The 9972-nt window shown below is 48.6% G+C and overlaps 1 protein-coding gene across 1 annotated transcript; it reads right to left on the bottom strand.

Moving 5' to 3' along the window:
- Positions 1-5410: 5410 nt before the first annotated feature.
- Positions 5411-9530, bottom strand: CNGA2 (cyclic nucleotide gated channel subunit alpha 2). The gene is made up of 3 exons (XM_063313808.1): positions 8925-9530; positions 8005-8111; positions 5411-7430 (listed from the first exon to the last, which is right to left on the bottom strand). Exons 1-3 carry the CDS (start codon positions 9008-9010, stop codon positions 6019-6021), a joined length of 1605 nt encoding a protein of 534 aa, XP_063169878.1. The 5' UTR covers positions 9011-9530; the 3' UTR covers positions 5411-6018.
- Positions 9531-9972: the final 442 nt, after the last annotated feature.

A 9972-nucleotide genomic window follows, 5' to 3' on the forward strand; every position in this document is an offset into this window, starting at 1 on the left:
CCAACCCTCGAAAAAACTGGGGCCAAAGTACATCGGGCCGTTCCGAGTCACGCAAATAGTGAACCCGGTGGCAATACGCTTGGACCTACCACACAACCTACGGAGACTCCACCCGGTGTTCCACACCAGCCTCCTGAAACTGGCAACCACCTCTCGATGGCACCCAAGCACGCCACAGCCCTCACCGGTGATGATCGACGGGCAACATCACTTTGACGTAAGGGACATATTCGACTCTCGCAGGCAACGGGGAACTTTACACTATTTGGTCAGGTGGAAACACTTCCCCCACCCAGAATGGGTGGCGGCGCACAATGTTAACGTGCCTGACCTGACCCGGGCTTTTCACCGGGCATACCCCGACAAGCCAAAACCAAGGCTAGCAAGCCGTCACCTGCAAAACCCCTCCCCTGCGGGCCCCCCCCCGCCTACCGTGCCCCAAGGGAAAGGGCCCCCCCAAGCCCGCGACTTGGGTGGACCTCCCCCCCCGGGACTCACTCCCCCCGCCCCGGGCCCACGAGGCAGTAACAAGCGTTCGCCAGCACCCTCCCCCCGCCCCGGGCCCACGGGGGAGTGGCAAGCAAGTCAACAGGGCATCCTGGGGGCAACGCCCAGGAGCACACATAACAAAGGCGACGCACTTTGAATAAAAAAGAAGGGCCCTACCTGGAGCTGATAAGCACCCGACCAGCCACGCCTCTCTCCTCGTCGAACTGAGCCAAACAAACAGGGTGTGGCCGGAGCATGCGCACGCCAGGGTGTGACCTGGGCATGCGCACTAAGGACACACCCTAGGCAGGCACGTGGTAGAGGGCGGAACAAAGGGAGGGGCGAAAAATACTCCGGCGGGAATTTCAAAAAGTTTCTTTTGACAGCTCTCCTGAGGAAAAAAAAACAAACCAGAAAACCGGGGGGGGGCACTATTCGGACAGGGGGCAGTATGTCATGAGTGCCGTTGAGCTGAAGACATCAGCACAATGGCACACATGACAATAGCAAGGAAACAGGGGAAGGGGCTCAAGATAAGTAGCCATCAACTCACAAAGACTGAAGGACAAGAAACAATGGCTAAACAGCCCAAGCTGTTAGCGCTAACGCAACGGAGATCGCCCAGCTGACAGCAATCACCGGAGGAATAGAGAAACCGATGATGGGCGATCCCGGAACGCCAGCGGGGCCTCGCAACCCCTCACCTACCGGCAGGACAACGTGTTGGACAAAGGGGGGGTGACGTAACCACGAGTGAGGGGGCGCTGACCGGCGCGGGGTACTTAAACCCCGCACCGGCGCGCTCCTGTCACTCTCAGCTTTTTTCCTATACTGTACCTACACTGTGAATAAATCAGAGCCTGTTCCACAGAACCAGTGTCTGAGCATTATTCAGAGGTAGGCAGCGCATGACAATAACTGGCAAACAGAGGGAGAAAATGTAGAAGCAGTGAAAGACTTTGTATTTCTAGGTGCGAAGATTACCGCAGATGCTGACTGCAGTCAGGAAATCAGAAGACGCTTAATCCTTGGGAGAAGAGCAATGACAAATCTCGATAAAATAGTTAAGAGCAGAGACAACACACTGACAACAAAGGTCCGCATAGTTAAAGCAATGGTGTTCCCCGTAGTAACACATGGCTGCGAGAGCTGGACCATAAGGAAGGCTGAGCGAAGGAAGATCGATGCTTTTGAACTGTGGTGTTGGAGGAAAATTCTGAGAGTGCCTTGGACTGCAAGAAGATCAAACCAGTCCATCCTCCAGGAAATAAAGCCAGACTGCTCACTTGAGGGAATGATATTAAAGGCAAAACTGAAATACTTTGGCCACATAATGAGAAGACAGGACAGCCTGGAGAAGATGCTGATGCTAGGGAGAGTGGAAGGCAAAAGGAAGAGGGGCTGACCAAGGGCAAGATGGATAGATGATATTCTGGAGGTGATGGATTTGTCCCTGGGGGAGCTGGGGGTGTTGACGACCGACAGGAAGCTCTGGCGTGGGCTGGTCCATGAAGTCACGAGTCAGAAGCAACTAAACGAATAAACAACAACAACAAGCCTCCATCTCAGAGTGAAAAGAAGGGTGCCAGCTTGCCTTGCAGGCAGTGAGTGGCTTAACACACATTCCAATTTAGCTTAAACGTACTGTCAGACATCATGGGCCTCTTGCATCCCTAACTCTGAGCATATGCAGAATGACATGCTTTCCATTTCAGCCTGCTGCCCTAGTGAACCAGTGCTAATGCTCCAGCTAGGTGCTCCACCTGTGGTGCAGGAGAAGCCGTCACATTTCTTTGCTGTGTGGCCCACCCTTCATGTCCACTGTAGCCAGAACAAGCAAAGAGGCTGCTCAGATTCTCAACTTCGGCAACTTGGAAAGGCAGTTTAAGGCAGGCAGCTTTAAGGGGAGGGAAAGGAAAGGAAAGGAAAGGAAAGGAAAGGAAAGGAAAGGAAAGGAAAGGAAAGGAAAGGAAAGGAAAGGAAAGGAAAGGAAAGGAAAGGAAAGAAGGAAAGGAAAGGAAAAGAGCACAACAACCCTCTCACTTGCAGCCACAAATGTGGCAATCAGAGAGAGAAGGAGCTGCTCTGCGGGCTAGCTGAATGTGTGTTCTGCTCCAAACCCAGCAGACAGGGCTGGCTGGCATCCCTTGGTCCCTCCTCTCACTCCCTCTGCCCTGGTGCCTAAAGGATGGCAGTCAGCTCTTTGCCAGCCAACTTTCTTGGGAAGGAGGTAATGAGGGCAGCCATGGACATCAAAGGCTTTTGGGGCTTCTTGCTGCTCGGTTTGCCCCCCTAAAGCAAATAATAAATAATGAGGAACAGCAGAGGGATTTTCACTCTATGAGTCCTACCGCAGAGTCACACTTCCAGGAAGCAGGGCCTTGGTTTAAGCCAAATCTCTGCTCCTTCAAAGACCACTCTTTGGAGAAACTACTGTGTAGAGATTATGAGAGAGAGAGAGAGAGAGAGAGAGAGAGCGCGAACCTGTTTCCAGGAGCCCTGAAGACTGTTATGTTCTTGGCATGTTGTATTTGGTGTCAAGGCTGTGCAGTTTCCCCAACCTATTCCAGCAACAAGATTCCACCATCAAGAGCATCAGAAAAGTAATATTTGGATGCTTTGAAAAGTCTCTGGTAGGTTTCCATTCACCTCTCCTGAGAACTGGGGGTTCACCCTCCTACTCAGAGCAACTTTGTGCCTGCAATCAAGTTATGTTCCCATGAGCACCACCCTTTGATTATTAACCACTGGAATGCAACAGTTAATTTCATGTGGTACCCCAAAACAGCTGCCTGATTCTCTGGTGACACTGGCTTTCACAAAAGTTAAAATAAGCTCAGGTAGGTCAGTAGGTTGCATCAAGCATATTCTGTTTCGGTTTGTTTATTGTGCTTTGTTTGTGACACTTGGGAGCCTTTCCTTTCTGTCAACTTCTGCCAGGGGCAGCTGTTTTTTCCCTGAAATTGTGCCTTGCGCAGCTGTGGCCTGTAGTTGCTGTCCAGAGTCCTGAAATAGCTGTTGCTCCTGGGTGAGCTTTTTTGAAGCTGCCTTCTGTGCAAATGGATTGCCTCATTTGCTCATTGCTCTGGCATTATTCTGTCATGAGGGACTGAGCAGCAAAATACAACATTCACATTTCTTCATGAAGGAAGCAAGTTAGAGGCTCTCCTGTTTCCCCAAGGCAAATGGAAAGTAACTACAATAGCAGAAGCAACAAAGCAGATGTTACAAATGCTTGTAACATAGGCCCTCCTCTTAGCTGGAGCATCTATTGTTCTTCTGCCAGTCCTGAAGCAGAAATAGCTCCTGGTGCCCCATCTCCCTAAATTGCTGAATCTTGTTGTGCAGATGCCTCCCACTGTGGCCTGTTGATTGAAGTGAAAATTCCCAAAAATCAAGAAGTAACACAGAGCAAGAATTATTTGAGTGGGCTTGGGGAAGATGGCTTCACATTACCTGTGCCAAGGGCAAATGCATTTCAGCTAAGTTATATATGGTTTTTCTATCCATGGAAAAAAGTGTAAAAGAATGAGTTATTTCAAAGGAAGTCCTGTGCCTGCTGAAGGGTTCGATGAACATCTGGATGGCATCATAACATGCATTTGCAAACTTCAGGAGTCTAGTCTGCAAAACTGTGTTGGTCCATATTTCTGAAACTTTTATAAGCATGTAGCTTCAGAACACCATCATATCAAGCTGAGTAGATGGAAGAATCCACACGTGAAGTATGTATGCCAGGCAAGCTACCTCCATCAAAGAAAACCTGTCTATACAATTGGTTTAACTCTCCAGAAAGAACAGGAGACTATTAACAAGTTTGCTGCTGATCAAACTGAATTGTTCTGGGGGGTGGGGGGGTGTCTTTCCCAATCCACCCTATTTATAGGCCAACAGCACCCACTTGTGGCCTGCTGCTCCCCTTGTGGACAAGCCACTCCCTGCAACTGCCACCAACCAGCATCACCAGAATTCTCTCACTCTGCTGAACCATTTGCTGCATAAATAAAGCTTCTTTGGAAAGGTCAGTTTCAGCAGTTCCACTGCCCCATTTTCTACTTCATACAAGAAACAAAAAGGCAGCAAAAAGAGAAGTCAGCCAGACTAACCTATCACTGACACCTGAGTACTTTACTTTTTACGATGTATGATGTGGAACCCTGTGTAACTCTGTTACCGCAAGGCAGACACCTCTCTGCTCTTTATAAGGCTGCATGGAAGTGGCTTGAAGGGATAGCTCTTTCTTCATTGCCAGCTTCAGAAGTGGGATGGTGGCTCACTTCTCAGCTGCCTTATGCAGACCTTATGCAGAAGTGTTGCCACGAGCGTGCAAATATGTCTTTGTCCTCTTTAAGTTGCTCTTCCTCTTGTCAGTAGGCCAAAGGCTGAATCAGAAGACAAGATCAGGCAGAGAAACATTGTGCCAAAAGCCCTTCCTGACAACTTCATTACACAGACCCAATTCACAGTCCATGCAAAGCACATAGTTTTACCATCCAGACTCTCTGGTGTTGGAAAGACCCCTGGTTTAAAAGAGGACCAGGCTCTAATAGTGGGGATCTGGTGGGCAGCTGTATGCCTCAACCCACTTCAGTGTATATGCTCACTTGGACAACTATTCCAGATTGATTTCAGGTCCTCCTGAAGCTGGATCTACGTACGAGAAAGGATTTATGACTAAGGAATAATTCTAGACCATGCCTTTCCAGACTGCTTAAGATGCGGAGATAATCCCTGAACACCTTCTCCTGCTAGGATGTGTTGCATTTTTTAGCACACAGTGTTGCCCCAGAAGAAACTTCAGTTATCTTCAAAAACTGAGAACACACAGCAGCAAGTCTCACTGTTCAGAAGAAAAAGAAGATCCAGGCAGCAGGAACTGAGCTGAAGAAACCAAGTGTATTTAGGCACTTCTTTCTCTGCAATTTTGAAATATGCAGACCTCACCTAGAGAGGTCACTTCATGCCCTGGCACACAACACCCACACCAAACTCACATGAAGTATGTGTACACACCTCCTTTCCTTCTACCTGTGAAATAACATAGGCAGCAGAATTCCATTAGAAATTGTCTCAAAAATAGGAAGGCTTGGGACTCTTTTATCCACTGTTATTAACCAAATGTGAAATTAGGTTTCAAAAGGAAGAAAGTTTATTGTTACAGAGTAGAGGTCAAAGTAAGACCAGGGCAGTCTGGTCTACTTTCATTTCATGACTGTTTTTTTGGAATGAACATCTGAGAATCTGCATTGGCCCATCTGGGAGGAGGTTAGGAAAAGGAATGTATGGAGGGAATCTGAGCTTCTTGAACAACTCAAGGAAGACTCCATTATCTAAGTGTTAACTGATGAGAAAAAGAAAACCATCGTGAGAGTGTAGAAAATTCCTAAGGGAGAGGGCCATGTAAAGACCAGCAGTCTGGAAATGGATCTTGTGGTAAGATAGTCCGATGAGAGCCACCTTTTGGGGAATGAGTAACATACAAGCAAAGTAAATAAAATAAATGAGCAGGAAAGGGTAGGAAGCAAGGCCTCAAGGCTTGGTTTCTTCTTCTTCTCCCAGTGGGCTGATGAAGCCATCAGGAAAAAGCTCATCCTGCTTGTCTTCCTTCACCTTGGTCTCCAAAGATGTGAGCCGCTGCTTGAGCTTCATCTGAGCTGCATCATATTCAGCCAAGAGTCGGGAGAAGCGAGTATTTAGCATCTCCAGACTGGTCTCCAACCTGTCCAGCTTCTGCCCCACATCCATCACTTCCATACTTTCTGCAGCTGCCGCTTCATCCAATAGTCCCTCCTTAGTGAGGATCTCTCGGCCACGTTCCTCTAGGACCCTCCTGGCATCTGGGTACTCAGTCACAGCTTCCATGAGGTCTTCTTTGGACAGGCAGAAGAGGTCAGAGTAGCCAATGCTCCTTATATTTGCTGTTCGCCTGTTCCCCATTTTGCTTCCTTTAATGTTGAGGATGCTGATCTCTCCAAAGCAGCATCCTGCTGTCAGTAAGGCATACTGAGTAACACCATCATCTGCCACCACAGCCAGCTTTCCTTCCTTAATGATATACATCTCCTTACCAATATCTCCTTTCCGGCAAATATAGTCACCTGGGCTGAAAACCTGAGGGTGAAGCTTGAGCACCAGTTCCACCAAAAGTCCAGCCTCACAGTCCTGGAATATCCGCACTTTCTTCAGAGTCTCGAGGTGGACGTTGATAGCTATTTCAGCCCTTAGTTTGTCAGGAAGGTTTTTGAGCACTTCCCACTCATCCACAGTTTTCTTGTTGGTCCAAAGGTAGTCAAACCACCTGATAACCTTAGCTTCCATTTCTTTGCTTACTTTGCGGAAGTGCATATAGTGCTTGACAGCATCAATCTTGGCCTGGAATTCTGCCCTGGTGGCATTCATGTTGGAGATCATGGACCCCACATTTCCCACAATAGTAGCAAAGATAAGAACTCCAATCAGGAAGTCAAAGATGACAAACAGGTATTCCTCATCACGCACCGGTGGAGGAGTCTCACCGATGGTAGTCAAGGTCAGTGTGGACCAGTAGAGACAATAGACATACTCCCTTGTCAAATATCCATATTCTGGATCTGATATATTTGGATAAACCCAGGTATCTTCCCCAAAGCCAATGGCCTTGGAGATGGCATAGTATATGCATGCATTCCAATGGATGATGACCAGAATGTACATCACCAGATTGCAGATCCTAAAGATGTTTGGGTAACTGGTCCTTGTCTCAGTCCGATCAAAGAATTCAAACATGCGGGGGAAGTGCAGCAGCCGATTGAAGCGTAATTCAGGCCGATGGATGCCCACAACCAAGTATGCCAAGTCAGTGGGCAGAATAGATAAGATGTCCAGCTTGAACTGCAAGGTGGCAATGTACTTATCACGCAGCTTCTTGAAGTCCTTAACAAGTAATCCCTGCTCAAGAAAACCTACCAGGGAAAACACAAAGAACAATTCAAATACGGTTACTTACATGTTTACTTCCATGCTACTGTTCCTTATACATGCTAGCCAGGATCCACAGTCTGTCTGTGGTCAGTGAAGGAGCTACTATTTATTCATTCATTCATTCATTCATTCATTCATTCATTCATTCATTCAATTTCTATCACCACCCACCTCCCCCTGAAAAGGGGGACTCTGGGCGGTTTACTCTTGATTGCACAACAACACAAAGGAAAACATTTTCCATCTTCACAGTGGGGAATGGTGGGGAGGCAAGGTACTGAAAGCCACAGATGTTCTGAGAATATATTTCCCAGTTTGAGCATCTATTAACTCAGCTTGCTAACCATCATGACTGTTAATGCCCAGTCTGGTAATTCTTTAACAAATTATTCAGCAGTAAAGCTTGATAAATCCTTACTGGGGGATGGTTTCAGAACTGCAGCCAAGGAGATTCACTTTGCTGAGGCCATTTTCTGCATGTCAGGAAGAGAGGGATCTCTCCCTCAGCTACAGAAGGAGCACCAAACAATCCAGATCCCACCTCTCCTCATTCACCTGTGTGCATCCGGATGACAATGTCCAAGATGTAAATGCTGTCTGAGAGGTAGTCCAGAAGCAGCCAGCAGAGCAAGTACTTTCTCTGGAGCTCATTGAAACAGGCTCTGTAAAGATACCACAGCTGAGGTGCTCAGGAAGCATCAACTATCCCAAGCCCTTGCAGTTCCCATGACAAAGTGAACACAGAGACCATAGGGCCGCCAGGGCTGTCAAAAGAAAAGACAGGTGAATGATCCCCACAGTAGTGGACATTCTTCAAGCTATACTTTATGCTCCTTCATAAAAGGATGAAAATCAGTTTGTGAGAAGAGGGGAACCATGGTGGTGGGGTGGGACAGAGGATTTGGTGGAACTGGCTGGCCCTCCCTTGCCTTGAACCAAAGGAGCTTCCTTGATTTCTTGGGGTCCCCCAGGGAAGGAGAGACAGCCAGCACAAGTTCCATGGACAGCAATCCTATACAGATGTTGGGCCCTCCCCAGATATGCATCTGAAGGTGACAGCTGTCCACTAGCAAAACATTCCTTCTGATGACAGACATGTCTGAAAGCATCTCTCCCACCTACATTCTTCCCTGGCAGCCAGTAGAACTGCGTGCCACTGAGGATAGATACTAGAAACAGCTTATCATGCAGGAATGGCAAGAAAGGAAGGAGATGCTGGGTGTGCCAGCTCAAGTCCCAATAGAGGCTGATCAGGTTTGGGGCAGATTAATAGCTGTGAAAGGGACTACTTGTGGATCTTTTTTTCCCCCTTTGATGGCAGCAAAAGAGCAGCAGCCAGTGGTCCCAGGCCCTGGTCTGATGTCCCTGCAGGAGCTTCAGTGGTAGGTCCACTCTGCAAAAGCAATGTTTTCCTCAGACCCCAGCAAGTGAGACATGCAGAAGGCGAGGCCCAACCAAACACACTTTCTACTCACCTTGCAACCAGCATACACCAGTTGTACAGAACTGGTATTGCAATAACCAGGAGCCAGTGGTAGTACCATTTCCCAGCAGGGTCCATCACAAGGACTTTCCATTTCTTCCTGGAAACATAGCCAAAACCTTCTTTTAAAGGACCTGATCTGGCAACTGCACTGGGAAAGCAGGGAAGGAGGGTGGTGAGATGAATGATTGGATCCCATTTGCAGTCTCAGCTGAGAGAGGGCTCCCAGGGTGGAGAGGCTAAGGTGGTGGATTTGGGGTCGGGGGGAGGACTTGAGGAAGCTCAAGCACAGCCACTGCTGTACTTCTGCTCAGCATCTACTGCCTTGGTTTAGCGAAGCACATCCTTTGCTGGCACTGAGGAGGAAGGAGACAGCTCTGGCCTCTGGCTGTATGTTCTCCCCCCTGGACCAGCAACAAGGGGACTACCAGCCTCTTCCTGGGACTGATTAGGACTCACCTCCCTTCAGTCAGCCTTCCAGCCTCTGCCAAATTTCAAGGCCTCCCTGGCTGCCCAGAAAAAGGGACCCTGAGCGTGCCATCCAGATGAAGTCATTGCCCTGACAAAGCCTAGGCAACCGGGGCCTGCTGGGCAGCATTGATGGTAGGACAGCCGGTCTATGAGCTAAGGCTCCACTGAGGGACTGAGCAGCAGCTGAAGGCACTGGCCCCAGGGAGTTCTGCCCTTTTGCCAGATGCTCGGTTAGCTCAAATGTCCTGCTGGTCTGCTTGAGCAGTCTGGGCAATGTGCATTCAGTGCCTTCAATGCAGCAGCCCCATTCCTTTACCATGGGGACAAAAAGTCCCCAAGAAGTTGTCTTCACACTGGTAGACCAGGCTGCATCAGCCAACAACTTCAGTCCACCAGCAGCACCCACCACAGAATGGCCAGTAGCTCTTTCCTGGTCATTAACCATCAGGTCCCTCCACCATCATCCTCCATCCAAAGGCTGGCCTCCCTTCAACATATCTCTCCAGACTCTTTCTTGTGACATACCTCAGCACTTAGAAAGGAAGGTCCCCGTTCCCCCACTGCACCCC

This window comes from Candoia aspera, chromosome 12 (assembly GCF_035149785.1).
Source record: "Candoia aspera isolate rCanAsp1 chromosome 12, rCanAsp1.hap2, whole genome shotgun sequence".
NCBI lineage: Eukaryota > Metazoa > Chordata > Lepidosauria > Squamata > Boidae > Candoia > Candoia aspera.

What these genes read in the sequence shown, in the direction of transcription:
- CNGA2 (XM_063313808.1), bottom strand. Translation starts at nt 9,010, where the DNA reads ATGGACCCTGCTGGGAAATGGTACTACCACTGGCTCCTGGTTATTGCA. An exon ending in TGGTGTATGCTGGTTGCAAG is followed by an intron (nt 8,112 to 8,924) that starts GTGAGTAGAAAG and finishes GTATCTTTACAG; the next exon opens with AGCCTGTTTCAATGAGCTCC. An exon ending in TGTCATCCGGATGCACACAG is followed by an intron (nt 7,431 to 8,004) that starts GTGAATGAGGAG and finishes TTTCCCTGGTAG; the next exon opens with GTTTTCTTGAGCAGGGATTA.